At 35.3% G+C, this 20,638-nt stretch overlaps 1 protein-coding gene across 11 annotated transcripts in view; it reads right to left on the minus strand.

The window, feature by feature from the left end:
- Positions 1 to 1,425: 1,425 nt before the first annotated feature.
- SLC4A4 (solute carrier family 4 member 4) overlaps positions 1,426 to 20,638 on the minus strand; it is a 493,252-nt gene continuing 474,039 nt past the window's right edge. For 8 of the 11 annotated variants that reach the window (XM_065545104.2, XM_074039893.1, XM_065545105.2 and 5 more), the window contains 4 exons: positions 19,682 to 19,855; positions 17,285 to 17,446; positions 6,430 to 6,509; positions 1,426 to 5,718 (listed from right to left, as the gene is read on the minus strand). In XM_065545104.2, coding sequence (XP_065401176.1) covers positions 5,613 to 5,718; positions 6,430 to 6,509; positions 17,285 to 17,446; positions 19,682 to 19,855 — 522 coding nt within the window. In that variant the 3' untranslated portion in view covers positions 1,426 to 5,612. Of the gene's footprint in view, positions 5,719 to 6,429; positions 6,510 to 9,614; positions 9,712 to 17,284; positions 17,447 to 19,681; positions 19,856 to 20,638 lie in introns of all 11 variants that reach the window. The other 3 variants (XM_065545107.2, XM_065545103.2, XM_074039892.1) reach the window with 1 other exon arrangement.

Genomic DNA, 20,638 nt, shown 5'->3' on the forward strand with positions numbered 1-20,638 from the left:
TGGCTAATTTTTTGTATTTTTAGTAGAGACGGGGTTTCACTGTGGTCTCGATCTCCTGACCTTGTGATCCGCCCGCCTCGGCCTCCCAAAGTGCTGGGATTACAGGCTTGAGCCACCGCGCCCGGCCCAGTATTTGAATATATTTTATACAGTTTTTAAATATCTTCTTTCTTCCTGTCAAGACTAAGCTATTCTTGCTACATCAATTCTCTTATCAATAATTTTCTCTGTTGTTTCTAATTTCCTCCATTTAAAGAAATCTATAGATGACTGAGCTTGTTAACATTTTGAATTAAATGAGCATAAATATATTCTGAATGAGGATTTGAGATCTAAGGTGCTCAAGCTGTCATGCTTAGACCTTGAGAAAGAAGATTTGGTATCTCAGAGGGTTTTGTGTCCTACCTCCTAGTTCTCAGAGGGGACAGGTAGGCTATATAGCATAATGAAGGGTTGGTAAAAATGCAAAAACATATGCAAAAGTGTAATTTTTTTCATAATATACTAAATATAATTTGATCTAATTTCTTGACTTTTATCGTTACGCATGATAATATTATTTAATGAATCTTCTGTGTGTATGCTGAAGATACAAATTCTCCCGTATTAGAATCTATTCTGTGTGTGGCTTCTGCTCCTGCTTTCGGCTCAATGATAAAATCCAAATCCCATTCCCTAGCCCCCATTATCACCACCACTATCAGTCCCCTCATACTCAGAGCGATTATCTCCGTTAAGTTTTCAGATTGAAAGACTGAGCCAATGTCACCGCCTCATTATTTTTGTTTTTACGTCACCTTTTACTGCAACCAGAAGTTCTCTTTCATCCTATTATTTGGTACCCACCCCCCAACCCAACACCACCACTCTCTGATTATAATTTTGGACTGAAGCTACCTAGAGAATTTTAAATATTACACAAAACCTTGGACAGACCCAGCAAAAGTGTATATAATGTATCTTCTGTTAAAAGTCATTCTAAGATTTCATTCATTTGAACAATTATTTTTGAATAAGTACTTATTATGCTTAGCAGTTTTTTTGTTTTGTTTTGAGAATTAATTTACTGTATACCACATCCTGAATTCAAGAAAGTGGTATTTTATATTTCACTAACTTTATAAAAGAAGACAATACTATCTTCTCAAAAAAAAATTCCTATCGCTCTTAGTTGGACCTATTTTTTCTTGCTTTGATTCTTTGCATAATAACATTTCATTAATACTTAGATAATTCTTATAAGCTTTTTAAAAAAATATAATTTGGACACTAATTTTATCCTCCTGCCGGGAGTAACTAAAGCAACGTGGGGACAGGGACTCTGACTTGCTCATCTTTGTATTCCCTGCATCACCCAAAGAAGTAAAATAATAGGCATTGAACAATTATTTGAGGCATTGAACAGAAACACTTGACACTCATAAATGCATAAAGTTACTTTATTTTAAGTATACATATAATTTTGAAAAATATAAATGCTAAAATATCTCATCTTCTTCATCTCTTAATTCCATAAAAGTCACAATAGAAAGCTTCATAAAACTGTAAAATACTATGTTATAGGAATTTTAGGATTTATATTGGAAAAAGTTATTAGTAATATATTGAAATGTTTTCTGTTCTTTATCATTTTGTTCCACCATGTTGATCTACTTCATTTAAAATAAAAAGATGCATCATTTCTCTCTCCAAAGTTAATAAAGACTTAAGAGAATAAAAATAAGAATATCTGAAAGTGCGTATTGATTCTGAAAAGTAATGTGTACGAATATGTACCAGCCATGAAAATGGCTAAAAAGAGGCAACTATTCACTCTTTTCACATTGTAGGACTGGGACAAAGTTACTTCTGGCTCTAAAAGTTTCACTGGATGACTTTAGCCCTGAGTTGCTATATTTGCCTAGGAAACAGAATTCTTGCTTTTTATACATACCCATAGAGCACAATGAAATGAGCCAGGAAATTGGACATATCTAAATCTCTCGTCAAAACACAACTTGACTGGTTAGCATATTACAAAACTTTTTTAAAATTTTAGGCTGCAATGAAGCTCAATGAAATCATCTGAAAACTCATGGCCTTTCAGATAGTGAAGTGCTACAAAATATCACTTGATTGTACCCAGCCACTTAGTGCCACTGGGCTTCATGCTCATGCTGTGAAGAGCAGATGTGAAATATCATGAAATATAAATCAGAAAATCTCAGGTTCCTGCACCAAAATCATTAAGTAGTATGAAAAGGATTGAAGAAGGCTTTGTCCCATCCCTGAACAATGTCAACCTCTGTAATACAACTCAAATTATTTCATTTTGTTTTTAAAATATAGTCAGCAGTCAATACATTTCAAGTACTTTAACACAGTTAAAAAAGGAACCAAAAAACTCGGAAGACAATCATTCTCTATTAAACACCAGTATATAGTTGATAAAAGATTTACTCTGTATGGGTTGGTGCATGAGCATAAAATACACGCAAACTGAATTACAGACAGCAGACAACTGTTTTTCCTCCTCTCTTGGAGGTGGAAGGCTGAGGAGAGAGGTTTTTGTTTTCCTACTTCTTAAGTCAGTTAAGTCCTCTCCCCAGCCCCACTCCTCAACCTTGATTGGGAGAAGAGGCAGGGACATTACTGCCCCTGGCACACAAAACAATTAGAATTCCAAGTATTCATTTCACACAGTAGAGAAGATGACTTTTATCAAGGAAAACAGTGTGTCCAAGATATTTTTCTCCCAAACACAAAACCAGACGCATTTTTGCTCTTTTGATAAGGCAGACGCTTGACTTAGTCATCTTTTCTTCCAACAGTGTTTCTGCAACCACAGCCAGGACTTTCTGGTTAACAACTCTAAGCGGACTTTGTCTTTGTCTTTTGCATCCTTTATCTCCGTAAGTCACATTATGGAGAAAAGGGAGAAACACTTATAAAAAAATGTACTGTTGTAATTTGTGTCCAGTTTGCATAGAAACAAAACCACCACCAAATCTGGTTCATTCTTAGGCAATGGGTAAATTTAGCTAAGATACGGATAATTTGGTGTTACTAGGTAAAGCTCAGGTTTTGCTTGTTAGTTTGGTTAACTACTTCTGTTCCTTTGAAAGTAATGACATTTTTAAACACTTCCCTGGGTTCTCAGAATATTGAAAGGATTTGATATTAACTGTTTATTTAGCAAATGTAAGGTACTATTCTGTGTTCATGTCATAAATATCAATATGGATCATAAACAGAGGTACACATAGGTTTCACCTCTACTCACAGGCTGACATGATGAGTTTAGTTGCTTCAGGAATTCTTTGATAGGTATAGAAACGGGCATGAACCACAGATACTTGATTCATGATCAGAAAAAAAATGTTTTAGCTAGAGCTTTTATAAAAGTAAACAAAAGTACCTTTAACTTAACAAGATCACAGGTTAAGCTGAAACTATACATGGTTTTTAAACAATTTATTGATGCTTCCGTGAGTAAAGAAAAAGGGAAAGTCTTCTTATACTGGTTTATATTAGGGTAATAGAAAGCTACATAATACAGAATAATCATTTTAAGGATAGCCCTAAATACAAATATGAAGCCAGAATTTGGCAGGTGAGGTTTCAACACAATAACAAATAATTTGCCACTATTATTTTAATGAAAAAATTGTGGTCATTATTGTCTAATTTGTATAAATTAAAAGTTTCAGGAGTATCAGGTACTGTAAAAGTAACAACTAACTCAGGATAATAACATTTTTGTAATCAAAATTACAAGGAGACAGAATAATAATTTAAGTAACATAACAATGAGTGGGAATCAATAAGTACATATTATCAAACCAAAAAATGTGGTTTCATTCTGCTTCCAGTATAACCCTCAACAACTGGTTATAGTTAGGACATATCACAGTTGTGGTTATATGAATCCAAAATTATAATTTTAACATTTAAAATGTTTTTTAATATACATTCACAATATGTAATGTATCATATTAAAAACAACCTTTAAATACCATGTTGAATTTGGTTAATAAATGTCTAATTTTCAGTGTGGTACTTTGAAATATACATACATATAATATGTACACTAATATGTTCTAAAAGTCCCACTTACAAAGAATAATTGCCTTTGCATCCTGAAAAAAGTGCATGAGAGTACCGTTACACTGTACTCTGCAGCTCTGTAATCCCATTACATTTTATAGACATGTAAATGGGCTATTAATACTCCTATGAATTTTATATTGCATGTATGAGCTATTATATCAATTATAATGACTGATATCTGGGAAATAAACGATATTTGCTCTCATTTTCATATGGACAGACTTCTTGGACCCTTAATGGATTTTTTCATATGTGGTTTGGGTTTTATGAAAACTGGCACAAGAGACTCAATGACTTTGCCCTCTGCCTACTGTCACTCTTTTGCTTTCTAACATTGCACATATATGCACCAACCATGGCACAGAGCACATACACAAACACACAAATATTTCAAAATGAGAAAATGTCTAACAATACTGCATAGGACATTGACGTGGTCATACAATCAGCATCTGCACCCAGATGCTACTATTATCAGAACGTCGGTTCTTCTCATGACATAGGAGTTTGTCTCTTCTCCCTCAATCTCCTTCATAGAACAGTTAAGTTTCTTTTAAAGAAAGGGAAAAATTGATGCTTAGAAACATGGTGCTTTTAATCTGATCTTGCCTTCTGGCTTACCCTAGAGATTGTGTATTTGTGTGTGTATGTATGTGTAAAAATCACATTATATACAATACAATTTTTACAGAAAGCCTGGCAGCTACAAATAAGAGGTAGAACTACTCAAAACTATGTTTCCTGCTGCAGGAAAAAATTCATTTTCTTTACAGTAATTAAAAAAAAGTTTTAAAAATTGACAAAAAATAAGTTGCAGGTTAGGCCCCATAATTTAAACAACAAAATCTAGGAAGAAAAATATTCTTCAATGTACTCAACAGATAAGTTCATTAAAGGGTTAAAAAAAGTTGCATAGGAAAAAAGGGACATTCCAGCACTTGCTACAATGATGGCAATGGTTTCTCTATAGGGAGTAAAGTACCTTCAGGTTTCTCTTCTTTTGATAACTCTAAGATTAGGGTTTACAAGCAAGAGCAAGTTAAAATAGCAGCACTTTTTCCAGTCCCGGAGAGCTCTATAAATGAGAAGGGACTCTGTCTGGAGGTCAAGGTTTGTTCTACCAGACAAAGACAAGCCAGTAAGCACAGCCCCAAAGCTAAAGTTTGAATAAAGTTCCTTCAATATTTTCATGTTATAAAATCCTTAATACTTGCATCCTCTGCTTAATAGAGGCAAAGGGCAGGGTCTGTGTGTGTCTGTGTCTTGAGTGACAGAAGAATTTGGTTATCAGAGGACACATCTGAAAGTTTAAGAACAAAAGGGGTATTACTCAGATGCTGTTTTTAAGGAACGGTGCACTATTGTCTTGATTGTATCTATGCAAGAGAGAAGCAGAGAGAGCGCTGTATTATTTGGCCTGTGACCAAAAACTGAGACAAAATAAAAGTTAAAAAATAAACAAACAGCCAAACAAAAACCAACGACATTAACAACAAATGTCAGTTTTAAGAAAGACGAACAGGTTACAATGTAGTTTCTGTTCCCTTGCTCCTCCAGAAATAATCATTGTCTTCAGGCTCAAGTTCTATTCTAATTTGAGGCACAACTTTTACTGGAGTTCTAGGAGGACTAGAGGAAAAGGAAAAAAAAAAAAAAGTAGTAAGTAAATCACATTTCCTTCATCATCTGTCAAATGTTTATGCATTGTACAGAAGTCAAGTATGTCCTTCCTTGTTCTCTTTTAATACTTATATTCTCTTTGTGTATTTAAAACAAACACTTTAAATGGGATGAAGGTTATCAGTAGAGTCAAGAAATTCAAGTAAAAAAATTTCATAAGATCTCATACCTAGAATAAAACAATAAAAACAACAAACACAAAAGGAAAAGAGGTACTACCATGTGGGTAATGCTGTCAGAAATTAAAGGACAAAAAGACTGACATAATAAAAATATTCAGAGATTTCAGAAAATCAAGTAGAACCTGAAATCTCTGGAACTTTGTGAAGAGGGAAAGAAACCACTGGAGAAGAACTGTCAGAAAGTGCCAGTTACACCCCTTCAAATCAGGCATGATACTGAAATTAAAAGAGCTAATGTTGATCCTGGGTTGTAACTTAATGATACTGAAAGATTCCCTTATTTGTAAGAGTAAGTAGGTCTCTTAAAATGCTTTCTACTAGTAAAAGCTGGAGCAAGTTTTGGTCACTGGGTAATTTATTTAAGAGAAATCATAGAGAGGAAGGAGAACAAGAAGTTATGTCAATAACCCACCATTAACTACATTTCTGTGGGGCAATTATTCCACAGAACAACATAAAACACTGGACTGTCCTTTACCTTGGCATACCGAGCGACTGAAGGAAAGGAATTTTATCAGCATGATGTGTGGCGTTCAAGGAATGTTGGTGATCTTTCTCCTATAAAATAAAAGTTTTAAAAAACATAAATAGTAGGTCTATGGTGAAGTATAAAACAAAAATCTTCACAAAATTGATGCATCTTCCATAACTGTTAAGAGTAAAAAGATAAGTTTAGGTATTTCAATAAAAAATGTATTAAGCTAAGACTCTAGTGTGATGAACACAAAATCACTTGGTTTCCTTTACGTTAGGTTTTCTGGGATGGATCACTGCTGTCTTGTCAGTGAGAAGAATAAAAAGCAAATCATTTTTAGAGGGTGACAACATTCTCAATGTCTAAGGCTTGCTTTTGGATTTCCTTCCATCTTCAGCATTCCTAAGTTTGCCTGCTGTTGTTCATAAGGAAAAAAAAAAAGATTTTCTTTGAGGTACTTACTCATCCTGCAACACTACTTCTATCAGTTCTGTTCTTTCATCATGGATTATAAAGATAAACATGACATTAGGAAACATTTCAGGCAAAATGCTCAAGTGTATTTTGTTTAAGTAAACTTGTAATATCATATCAACTTGCAATTTATCCTTTAAAAGGGGTTTTGAGAGGATGAAGGGCAACTGGCACATAAACTTTTTCCATGAGCCTCAAATTCTGGCTAGTGATTTTTTAAAAATAGCTTTTACATTTATTTATAAGGGGCTATACCAGGGTATGATGCCAACAGAAGACATACATGTTAAGCACATGTGTGTCACAGTGTGCTTTTGCTATTAATGCTCCACAGATAAAAAATGAAGTTGGAACATGGCTTCAGGAGCTTAAATTAAAAAAGAAATTCATAACCAAACCCTATTAAGTTAGCAGAAATTAGCCTCGGTTACAAGTTAGAGGTTACAAACTGGACACCAAAGGTAAGACTGCTTTAGTTCTTGGTTCTTTAAATTCAGGCTGGTAGCCAGCCTCCAAGATGGCTCTCAGCGATCCCTGTCTCCTGATATTTATGAATTTGTGTAATTCCTTCCCAGTGTTAACAGTGTGGGGCTGCATAACCATCAGAACATGACAGAAGTAATGGTCTGTTACTTCTGAGATTCAGTTATAAAAGACTGCAGCTTCTGTCTTGGTTTCTTTCTCTTTTATCACTAGCTCTGAGGGAGGCCATGTCATGGGCATCCTACAGAGATACCCACAGGTAAAGAAACAAACGTCATGCCAAGGGCCCCATGAGTGTGCTTTTGGAAGCAGATCCCCAGCTCCAACCAAGTCCTCAGAGACTAAAATATTTAATGGGAACCTCAGTGGGTGGATACCTATGCTGTCAAGAATATCTGTTATAGAGATGTGCAGAAGAAAAAACAAAACCTGGTCTGTTCTAGAATTCATGTGTTTCCTTATAGCCTTAGCACAAATGACTTCATTTTGCTTTGGTTTGGTCTTTTGGGGCCTAGTGCATGAGCTTAGTTCAAAACAATGGCCTCCCAGAATTTTGTTTAAAAAGATTCCCCCTTTTTAACCAAATTCATTTCCTCTTGCCTAGAGACCATCAATCTTCAGATGATCATGCAACAAAGGTTCCAGCCAGTTCCAGGTGAAGACACCGCTCTGGCCATCAAGCAGCTACCGAGAGTTCAGTGATCCCCAATAGGTAGGGAGTATGCCCTAAGCCAGAATGAAGCAGTTACAGAAAAAAGACCATCGGTCCCTCTGCCTCCCATGAAGATTTAGGGAGATCACATCTCTCCTTGAGGAGATGAGGCAGGAAAACAGGGTCTGGAGGCAGGGAACATAAGGCCTATTCACACTTTGGCTATGACAGGAAATATCCTCTTCATGGGGCATAGGCCAAGTAAATGAGTTTGTAACTTTACTTCATCCTCTTCATTTACATAGGGTATACCCCAAGTAGAGGGTATTTAAACTCCCAAAAATTTCGTAATGGGGCCCTTGAGTCCCTATTCTTGGGCCCACTCCCACAACGGGGAGTATACTATAATTTTCAATACATCCTTTCATTTCTTCCTGGAAAAAAAAAAAAAAAAGTCTTCAGAGACTCAGCCCCAGCTGACAGCTTGACAGGTCTGACTGCAATCTCATGAGAGACTCTGAGCCAGAACCAAAATCAGCTGCCCCTGCATTCCTGAATGTCAGGAATTGTGTAAGAAAACATGTTTGTTGTTTTAAGCTGCTAAGTTTTATGGCAATTTGTTACTCAATGATTGATAACTAATACACCCATTATTTTTTATCAATAGACATTCATTCCAAACATTTCTTGATAACAGTAACCTCTTACTGAAGTCAAGGTGGCTTGGTAAAATAGAAATAAAAGTGTCTTAACTTTGTCTTTTTCTGTAACAGATCAGTGTACTCTGAAGTGCATCTGAATCTAAAAGGATGCATTTTCTTCAATGAGAATGCAAAGTAGAAAGTAGCTTGATGGCAATTGCTACCTGCTATTGGGAAAGTCTGAAATAGTCACTGACATTACTAAGTGGCCTGTTAATTCAATTACAGAAGAAAAAAATGTCACAAACCATTGCACCATAGCCACCAGGCTGTCACCCTAGAAAGATCAGTGTAGTTATAACAATAATTTTGAAATAGCAAAAGGGAGAATGAAGAGATTAGAAAGCAAATGCATATAAATTCTATCTAGAAAGTTGTACTAATACTTCATGATTGCTAATTTAATCAAAATTAAATTTTTCCAGATTCTTAATATTAACAATTGATTTATTGATCACTGAGAGACCAATGATGCAATTTCTCTTTTGAGCTGATTTGATCACTAGTTGAAACCTAAGGAAGACAAACAGTGACAGTGATGTAGTATTATAAGCTGCAATTCAAAATACCAGCAGGAAAAAAAAAAGAAAAATCAATTAAAAACGTGGTTATTAATTTAGCAGCTGGAAAAACTGGGGATGATCTGGGTGAGGGAAAAGGCTACCAAATAAAAATTTAAAAGGTTATGGATAAAAACAAGAGTGAAGCTTAGGGTAGGTAAAAATAAAGTTTTATTATAATTAAGTGTAAATCTTCTCATAGGAAAAAGGAAAAACAAAATCGAGGGCAAGTTAATGCAGATGGCAATTCTAAAGTGTTTTTTCTCTGTAAGTGCAAATCATATTCAAGCAAGCATGCAAGAGGTTAGTTCTACTCACTGTCAGAAGGTTTGCTATCGCTTAGGAAAGGTTGCTGTTCCATGATGTCCATTGGAATTTTAATACTTGGAACTTTTTCTGAGTATGGGCAGTCAGACTGTGAAAAAAATGTACAACAGGTTTTAGAATGTTTTTATTATGCAGCCCTTCCTATCTGCTACTGTCGATCAAACCGTTTTATATAATCATTTACTTAATACTAAGGAGAAAAGCCCTATAATTACTTCCAGTTTGCTATCTTTTAACTATATTCCTTCTTTCCCCCTCACATTTGTTTTCTACTCTTCTGAGTTAATGGTATTGAGTCCATTAAAGCTACAACTACACAAAATAGAGACCACTACAACTGAATTGTAAAGCTTTCTATCACTTAGACTCCCAATCAGCAATGTTTATGAGTTGTATCTGTGAAGCAAATGATCTCAATGCAAAAACAGATTAAACCTAGGAAACTTCCAAAGTTATAATACGGTCTTGAAATTCTTGTTTTGTTTATGCTGATTCCGTCTCTAGGAAAATCATGACCCATCTTTCCTTCTAGAACAAGTGACAGACTTTTTATATATCCACTATCAAGAAGCCTTCTATGTACACTAGAAAATAAACTTTCCTCTCTTACGCTAAGTACTATTTTATGGGTAAAGGTTCATTTCAATTAGCTTGTGGCAAAGATATCTGAAAATGTAAGCAAAACATAAGAAAATAAAATGTTCAAAAAGGTGTCTACGATGGTCAGATAAGCAGAGAATCATAATGGAAATGACAAAACCAGGCAGCTAATCATGGGACTGCTTAAAGAACAGGCCACCTAGCCCAAATTATAATAGATTTCCCAGAGATTACCACTTTGTTTCTTTTAAATGCATTATATTGATTCCAAGTCTATGTTGAGACTGAAAGACCCAATATATCTCTTAATTGAAAGTACCAAAAAGATGATTTTTAGTTGAAAATAAAATGAGATTAATGTTAAAAAAATCTTAACATAGAGTCTATTACCTACATGGAAAATTCCTTTATGGTGACTCTAAAGAGGTTAATATACAACAGTATCCTTTTAGAGAACTAAGACAATGCATTCAACAAGCAAAAAAGAAAAAAAAAAAAACATGCCACACATAAACAATATTAACCTTAAATGTAAATGGGCTAAATGCCCCAATTAAAAGACACAGACTGGCAAACTGAGTAGAGTTAAGACCCATGCGTGTGCTATATTCAGGAGACCCACCGCATGTTCAAAGACACACATAGGCTCAAAATAAAGGGATGAAGGAATATTTACCAAGCAAATGGAAAGCAAAAACAAAACAAACAAACAAACAAAAAAACCAGGGGTTGCAATCCTAGTCTCTGATAAAACAGACTTTATACCAAAAAGCATCAAAAAAGACCAAGAAGGGCATTGCATAATGATAAAGGGATCAATGTAACAAAAAGAGCTAACTATCTCAAACATATATGCACCCAACATAGGAGCACCCAGACTCATAAAGCAAGTTCTTAGAGACCTACAAAGAGACTCCCACAAAATAATAGTGGGAGACTTTAACACCCCACTGTCAATATTAGACAGATCAGTGAGACAGAAAATTAACAAGGATATCCAGGACTTGAACTCAGCTCTGGACCAAGCAGATCTAATAGACATTTACAGAACTCTCCACCCCAAATCAACAGAACATACATTCTTCTCAGCACCACATCGCACTTGTTCTAAAATTGACCACATAATTGGAAGTAAAACACTCCCGAGCAAATGCAAAAGAATGGAAATCATAACAAACAGTCTGGACACAGCTAAAGCAGTGTTTAGAGGGAAATTTATAGCACTAAATTCCCACAGGAGAAAGCAGGAAAGATATAAAAATTGACAGTCTAACATCACAATTAAAAGAACTAGAGAAGCAAGAACAAACACATTCAAAAGCTAGCAGAAGAAAAGAAATAACAGGCCGGGCGCGGTGGCTCAAGCCTGTAATCCCAGCACTTTGGGAGGCCGAGACGGGCGGATCACGAGGTCAGGAGTTCGAGACCATCCTGGCTAACACGGTGAAACCCCGTCTCTACTAAAAAATACAAAAAACTAGCCGGGCGAGGTGGTGGGCGCCTGTAGTCCCGGCTACTCGGGAGGCTGAGGCAGGAGAATGGCGTAAAAACCCGGGAGGCGGAGCTTGCAGTGAGCTGAGATCCGGCCACTGCACTCCACCCTGGGCGACATAGCGAGACTCTGTCTCAAAAAAAAAAAAATAAATAAATAAAAATAAAAATAAATAACAAAGATCAGAGCAGAATTGAAGGAGATAGAGACACAAAAAACCCTTCAAAAAATCAATGAATCCAGGAGCTGTTTTTTGAAAAGATTAACAAAATAGACCACTAGCCAGAATAATGAAGAAGAAAAGAGAGAAGAATCAAATAGGCACAATAAAAAATGATAAAGGGGATATAACCACTGACCCCACAGAAATACAATCTACCATCAGAGAGTACTATAAACACCTCTACACAAATAAACTAGAAAATCTAGAAGAAATGGATAAATTCCTGGATACATACACCCTCCCAAGACCAACTCTGGAAGAAGTTGAATCCCTGAATAGAACAACAAGTTCTGAAATGGAAGCAGTAATTAATAGTCTACCAACCAAAAAACGTCCAGGACCAGATGGGTTCACAGAAGAATTCTACCAGCAGTATGAAGAGGAGCTGGTACCATTTCTTCTGAAATTATTCCAAACAATAGAAAAAGAGGGACTCCTCCCTAACTCATTTTATGAGGCCAGCATCATCCTGATACCAAAACCTGGCAGAGACACAACAAAAAAACAAAATTACAGGCCAGTATTCCTGATGAACATTGATGTGAAAATCCTCAAGAAAATACTGGTAAACTGGTAAAATACTGGTAAAATACAGAAGCATATTAAAAAACTAATCTACCACGATCATGTTGGCTTCATCCTTGGGATGCAAGGCTGGTTCAGCATAGGCAAATCAATGAACATAGTCCATCACATAAACAGAACCAATGACGAAAAACACATCATTATCTCAATAAATACAGAAAAGGCCTTCAATAAAATTCAACAGCCTTTCATGCTAAACACTCTAAATAAACTAGGTATTCATGGAATGTATCTCAAAATAATAAGAGCTATTTATGACAAACCCACAGCCAATATCATACTGAATGGGCAAAAGCTGGAAGCATTCCCTTTGAAAACTGGCACAAGACAAGGATGCTCTCTCTCACCACTCTTATTCAACATAGTATTGGAATTTCTGGCCAGGGCAATCAGGCAAGAGAAAGAAATAAAGGGTATTCAAATAGGAAGAGGGGAAGTCAAATTGTCTCTGTTTGCCAATGACATGATTGTGTATTTAGAAAACCCCACTGTCTCATCCCAAAATCTCCTTAAGCTGATAAGCAACTTCAGCAAAGTCTCAGAATACAAAATCAATGTGCAGAAATCACAAGCATTCCTATACACCAATAATAGACAGAGAGCCCAATCATGAATGAACTCCCATTCACAATTGCTACAAAGAGAACAAAATACCTAGGAATACAATTGACAAGGGATGTGGAGGACCTCTTCAAGGAGAACAACAAACTACTGCTCAAGGAAATAAAAGAGGACACAAACAAATGGAAAAACATTCCATGTTCATGGATACAAGAGTCAATATCATGAAAATGGCCGTACTGCCCAAAGTAATTTATGGAATCAATGCTATCCTCATCAAGCTGCCATTGACTTTCTTCACAAAATCAGAAAAAACTACTTTAAATTTCACATGAAACCAAAAAAGAGCCCATATAGCCAGGACAATCCTAAGCAAAAAGAACAAAGCTGGAGGCTTCACACTACCTGACTTCAAAGTATGCCACAAGGCTACAATAACCAAAACAGCATGGTACCAGTACCAAAACAGATATATGGACCAATGGAACAGAATGGAGGCCTCAAAAATAATGTCACACATCTACAACCATCTGATTTTTGACAAACCTGACAAATACAGGCAGTGAGGAAAGGAGTCCCTATTTAATAAATGGTGTTGGGAAAACTGGTTAGCCATATGCAGAAAATTGAAACTGGACCCCTTCCTTACATGTTATACAAAAATCAAATCAAGATGGATTAAAGCCTTAAATATAAGATGTAAAACTATAAAACCCTAGAAGAAAACCTAGGCAATACCATTCAGGACATAGGCATGGGCAAGGACTTCATGATTAAAACAGCAAAAGCAATGGCAACAAAAGTCAAAATTGACAAATGGCATCTAATTAAACTACAGAGCATCTGCACAGCAAAATAAATTATCATCAGAATGAATAGGCAACCTACAGAATGGGAGAAAATTTTTGCAATCTATCCATCTGACAAAGGGCTAATATCCAGAATCTACAAGGAACTTAAACAAATTTACAAGAAAAAACAACCCTATCAAAAAGTGGGCAAAGGATATGAACAGATACTTCTCAAAGGAAGACATTTATGCAGCCCACAAACATATGAAAAAAAGGTCATCATTGCTGGTCATCAGACAAATGCAAATCAAAATCACAATGAGATACCATCTCATGCCAGTTAGAATGGCAATCATTAAAAAGTGAGGAAATAAGAGATGCTGGAGAGGATTTGGAGAAATAGGAATGCTTTTACACTGTTGGTGAGAGTCTAAATTATTTCAACCATCGTGAAAGACAGTGTGGTGATTCCTCAAAGACCGCAATAGCATTTGACCCAGCAACCCTATTACTGGGTATATACCCATATACCCAAAGGATTATAAATCATTCTACTATAAAGACACATGCACATGCATGTTTATTACAGCACTGCTCACAATAGCAAAGACTTGGAACCAACCCATATGCCCATCCATGATAGACTGGATAAAGAAAATGTGGCACATATACACCATGGAATACTATGCAGCCATAAAAAAGGATGAGTTCATGTCCTTTGCAGGGACATGGATGAAGCTGGAAACAATCATTCTCAGCAAACTAACACAGGAACAGAAAACCAAACACCACATGTTTTCACTCATAAATGGGAGTTGAACAATTAGAACACATGGACACAGGCAGGGGAACATCACACACTGGGGCCTGCCCGGGGGTAGGGCACTACGGGAGGGATACCAGTAGGAAAAATACCTAATGTAGATGACAGGTTGATACGTACAGCAAACCATCATGACACGTGTATACCTATGTAACAAACCTGCACGATCTGCACATGTTTCCCAGAACTTAAAGTATAATAATAATGAAAAAGATGCCACATACACTTACCTTTATGAGAATGTCAAAAACAGTAAGTCATTACAGTATTTCAAACATTTTCCAAAATAATAGCACTTATAGATGGATGAGTTGGCAGCCAACCCTTAATCACAGCCTACCAGGCAGATTAAAAAATGACTGTGAGTGGCTCAAAATGTTGGTAAGCCATAATTTTTACTATTTGTGCTCATAAATATTATATTATAGCTATAACTCCCATGTCCCCACGTGACTCCCTATATCCATGGGCCCCAAACCCTTTGACTAAGAAGTAAACTTAGGAGAACCACATTCCTAAGTGGAGCCCCTAAATAATGAGTTCAACACACAAAACGTACTGCACAGATGTACTCCAAATTGCCTAGCTGGATTCACTGCCTAGGAACAAATGTATATGTTTGTTTGTTTGTTTTGGAATGGGTAGGATGAAGAGGAAGAGGAAAAAAACCAAGTATGACACTTTGGCTTCAAGAAATCTGTCGGAAGTGGTAAATATCAATAGAAAAAAAACACTTTAAATGAAATAGGATTTGCTGGAAATCATATCTAAGAATTGGAAGAACTTCTAAGGAGTTCTTTTGATCCAACTTTTGTCACTAGAGAGCAGTACATTTAAAACATTCTCCAAAGTTGATATTTTACTATTTTTTCTTAAAAATCATTAGAGAGGGGGATTCCATAATCCCTCACTTCATACGTTCATAATGTGTAATGAACTTTAAATTTGATGTCCATGTACATAAGTTGACATATTTATTTTGGACAAAATACTGCTTTAATTATTTCAATATTTCAGGCAGTCTTTTTTTTTTTTTTTTTGGTCTTCAGTGGTCCAGAAATTCATTTCAAATTTTAATTTCTATTAAATGTGTAAACACATCATTCTTTGGACTATTCCATCTTAATCCCTGCTGTAGTTTAAACACATTCTTTTTCTGTCATCACTGGAAACAAAATCTATACACCTGTTCTCATTGTAGATGGACGATGACAGTCATAAAGCTCTTTTCACCTCTTTTTCTCTTTAGCTAAATGTGCCTCATGCATTAAGTCTTTTTCTTATTGAATCAATTTATGTGAAATCCAATTCTGTCTCTTGCCTTCTTTCACTGTACTATTTCCAAGTTCTACAAAAAGAATACAATCAGACAGCCTGACCAGTTGGAAATAACCAGAGAGGCCTGGATTTGAATTTTGGCTTTGCCATTATGGCTGTGTACAATTAGAAAAATGACTTAAATATACATGTCAAAGCCTCACCTTACATATTTACAATTTTATTTGTCAATCATACCTCAATAAAGCTTTAAAATTTTTACAAAATATTTAACATTTCTCAGTCTAAATTTCCTCATCTGTAAAATGGGAACACAAATAAATACTGTGATAACAAGCTATTGAGACAATTAAGGATAAGGTATGCAATGATCAATCAAAGTTATCAAGTAGTAAGTAGAAACTAACAATTAACAATATTCCTACTTTAGAATGGGTAATGATGCACAAAAAATCGTTTGTGATACTGCACTGTGTAAAATCCAGAGCAAATTTTCAAACGGAAAACACTTTGGCAATCTTTTCAAAAGGCTACTGGAATAAGGTGTGTGCCTGTGTTAAAGTAAACAAATCCCAGTTTTTCTCCTAGCACTGATTACAGACCCCTACTGGAGAATCTGTATTTCTGTGAGCTGGTTTCCTAAAGAAAAAAATTGGGCAAAATTTTACTTCTCAACTTAATCACCTAATTGGAGGAGGACCCTCTAGACTATGACACTAACCACTACAATTATGTAAAAAGACCCCAAACTCCAATTCCCTTTTCTTTTTATTGAAGAGCTACAGAAAAATAATGCTAAATCATATTAGTATAAATATAATGCTATGATTAATATAACAGCATAGAACTTTGGTGGAAAGCCTACTCAAATAGATTCATAGATTATACAAAGTGAGATCATCGACATCTATCTACATTAGGCTTAAAATTACATAAAATTGAGTTATTATCTCAAATATAAGCCCTGAATTATTAATAGAAACCAAATACATTTTATAGCATTACTAAGCAAACTTCCTTTATGAGATCAGAACTTTTTTAATGTGGTGGGTTTTAAAATTTTTTAGAAGTTATTATTAGTCATTATGTCATTATTAGGGTATTAATGGTTACAGAAAGACTTCAGAAAATATAAAAAACCAAAGAGAGAATATAAAGGGCAAAGGGATGTGAAATGAGTAATATACCACATGTCCAGATAAACATTCTTAGAACTCAGCCCTCCATTTCACATCAGGTATAAAAAGGCACAATTTTCACATTTGTTTCTTTAACTAGTTTTCCTTTGGAATTTGGAAAGTTCCTTACATCATCATTGTCACTGTCCAGACTTCCCTTCTTCTTTTTCTTTTTCTTCTCATCCTCTTTCTTTTTCTTGTCCTTTTCTGGAATGACATCATCGAGGAAGCTGAGGTCGTGCTGGGAGAAGAGGTAGTCCATGCCTTTTCTGACAGCTACAAGTGCCAAGATCTGAAAGAGCAAATATTAAAAGTATGGAAGAAACCATGTCAGATGAAGTCACAGCAAGCACAGATACTCTCCTATCAAAGTCCACAGAAACCTACTTTGTGTAAGGCTGGATAGAGTATGACAGACCTGATCTTGACGGTATGGACTTATACCAAGTGAACTCTCATAATTTTCTATATGGGAAAAGTTGTTTTATAAAAGTCTTAGTTGAAACTCACTTTGTTTTGTTCACTGAAATGCATGATCACATTCAATTAGAATTTTAATGTGAAAGGATTGTTTTTCAAAACCATTTCCTTCCATGTGAGATTTTAAATAAAATAATTAAAAGTTTAAAGTCACAAAATAGCTGACATACGATTTCTAAGTATTAAAAATTAAAACGTTATAAAGGTTTTTAGCAATCAAGAAAATCTGTACGACACACAGAATACTGAGACATCTTCCAAGTATTCACAATGAGGTAGTATTTGAATATGCATAGACCATTTCATTCACTAGGCTACTTCAATCATCACCATTAACCGAATACTTAACATATCCCAGACACTATATTAAACTCTTAGGCAATATTATCTCATTTATTCTTCAAAACAAACCCCAAAAGTAGGTATTATTATTTCTGTCATACAGCTGAGGAAACTGAAGGTTAGAGACATTAAGTATGTTGTCCAAGATCCTTAATGTCTGTGAGGGAGATGAATCCAGATAATTGAATAATACAAAAGGCCCCAGTTGTCTGCTTCCAAAACAAATATTCTTGACCTGTGTATTTCTGGTTCTATGAATTGCTCTTGAAGAATAACTTCTGAAGGTATATTAAGATACTTCTGAAGGTAGAATTAAGATATCTTTATTCTACATTAAAATTAATATGCAGCAAGTTATAGGCATCCTGACTTGCTTCAAACTAAGCAGTTGTCTTTATCAGCATCATGCTCTCGATATGACAGTTTCCTCATCGCCTAGAGAAATAAATAACGTCTGTCCTAACTTCTATTACAGAATTATTTTGTGACCAAATACAAGTTCTGAAAAGACAAAAACGCTTTAGAAAAGTAAAGCATTTTAAAATTATTATTTAGCACAAGGAAAAAGTGATTTATTGGATATAATTCAAATGTACCCTGCTCTAGCTTCAATTTTCTTGGTTTCAGCAAAATTTGTAGGTAGGCAGATAACACTGATAGGTAAATCTGAGTGTTTCTCATACTCAGTGTGCTTTTCAGTAAGTTAATATAGTTTTTTTTTAAAAAAAAAAAAAGGAAAGAAAGACATAAGGCACCATTAAGAAAAAAAAATCTGACCTAACAAATATGACTAGTATTTAACATCCATTTTTTCTTGCATCGTTGGGAGAAAAAAAATTTCAAACAAATACAAAAAATAAAATAATAATCTTGGCTAAGAGTAAGAGGATTTTTATAAAAATAAAATGTGGTAAGTGTAGGAAAATTCTGTTTTCAAACCTGCGGGGGAGATAAAACAGACTCGAGGCTCCCTTTGTAACTTGTTTTAAGTGTACATAAATGCATTTTCTTGTAAGAAGTAAAGAGTTATGGTAAAGTATAAAATTCAATAATGAAGCCAAATACAAAACTTCTTTTTCTCTTCTTTCACTTGTGACTCAGAGTGAAACATTAGTTGCTTTACCTTGTTTCTCATCATATTATGACAAGGATAGAGAGTCCCACCTTATCTTTAAACTTAGCATTATGCAAACCACAAGAAATGTAAAAAGTGAACTTCTCACTCCATTTCTTCTAATGTACTGGATGAGTTCTCACAAGTTGCCAAGCACTTCGTCATTACTTGAACTGAAATGTCCTACACTCTTACTTAGATTAATTCTATTGTACAACATTTAAAAAGTAATTAACATGCACTGGTGTTTACTATGTGTCAGGCATTGTGCTACATGTTTGATAGTCATTTTTGATGCTCAGAAAAACAACAATGCAACCCCCATTTTACTGATGAAGTAATAGTAGTTCAAAGAAGTTTACTGATGAGCATGAACCAGGGCCAGTATATGAACTCAGGTGAGCCTGATTCTAAGGTCCATCCTAGACAACCATAAACATGGGAAATGTAAATTACAACCGATCAAAGTGATGAGGTCAAAGCTGGAAAAATTTGGAACAATACATAAAAGACATGTGAGTCTTCCATATAACAATAACCACATGATACCCATATAATCTCACAGGTACATTCAATTAAAGGAATCCCTACCATTACTGGAAAAATGATAGCAGCCACCGTTGACTTGAGGATCCAAAGCAGGGCCAGACACAACACCTGCAGGAAAGTGAACAGGTGGACTCTGCGCAGGGGAACATGACGCAGGTAGATAAAGTCAGGCTGATGCTTCAGAGGCATCAGAAGCAGCTTCAGACGATCCATGAACTGGGGAGGAAAGAAGAAGGGAGTCCAAATGTATTACTGCATTACATTTCCACTATGCCTAACTAATCATTACTGATTTATATTCTATAATTTAGGCAAGCAACGTCCTTTTCAGAGGACAAAGGAATGCAGAAATTTAGTCAAGCACACTAAAGCACAAGTCTTCAAATCTTTGTCATTATATTGTGGGAATGTTATGTAGATGTGTAAGAAAAAGTGGCCACTAAATAATAAAGTCACAAAGCAAAACATAAATTCTAGGAGCTCATCTCCTAATTTCTATTTTTACTCTTTGAGTCTCAGGAAAGAGGATCTTTTGCCTATTTTAGTAATAATATGCTGAAGGAAGCCATCTAACTCATGTATCTTACTCTGCCTCAGTTGTCTTATCTCAAAAAAGAGGAGATAATACTATGCATCATATATTAACACATTTCAGGAATGTTTTAAGGATATAAAGGAAGTATTCAACTTAAAAATGGGAATACATTATGTTTTCATAAATTCCATATTATTTATCTGAGCAGCATACCTTGACTAATACACTCAGCAATCTATCACCATTTCTTTTCAGAGAAAAGCTATATGAATACTACAGTGAGTTTCAGGGTCAACATCTGAACCTAAGAGAGGCTATCGTATGGTCATGTATAAACAGCTATTGAAATAACTACTGAGCATCTGTGTGCCAGGTGCTGTGCTTCAAAGAATAACTGCCGAATTGACCTTGCCAGTGACAAACGGGAAGATATTCAAGAACCTATCACAGGATATTTCAATGAA

The sequence above is a fragment of the Macaca fascicularis genome, chromosome 5, assembly GCF_037993035.2.
Source record: "Macaca fascicularis isolate 582-1 chromosome 5, T2T-MFA8v1.1".
Classification (NCBI taxonomy): domain Eukaryota; kingdom Metazoa; phylum Chordata; class Mammalia; order Primates; family Cercopithecidae; genus Macaca; species Macaca fascicularis.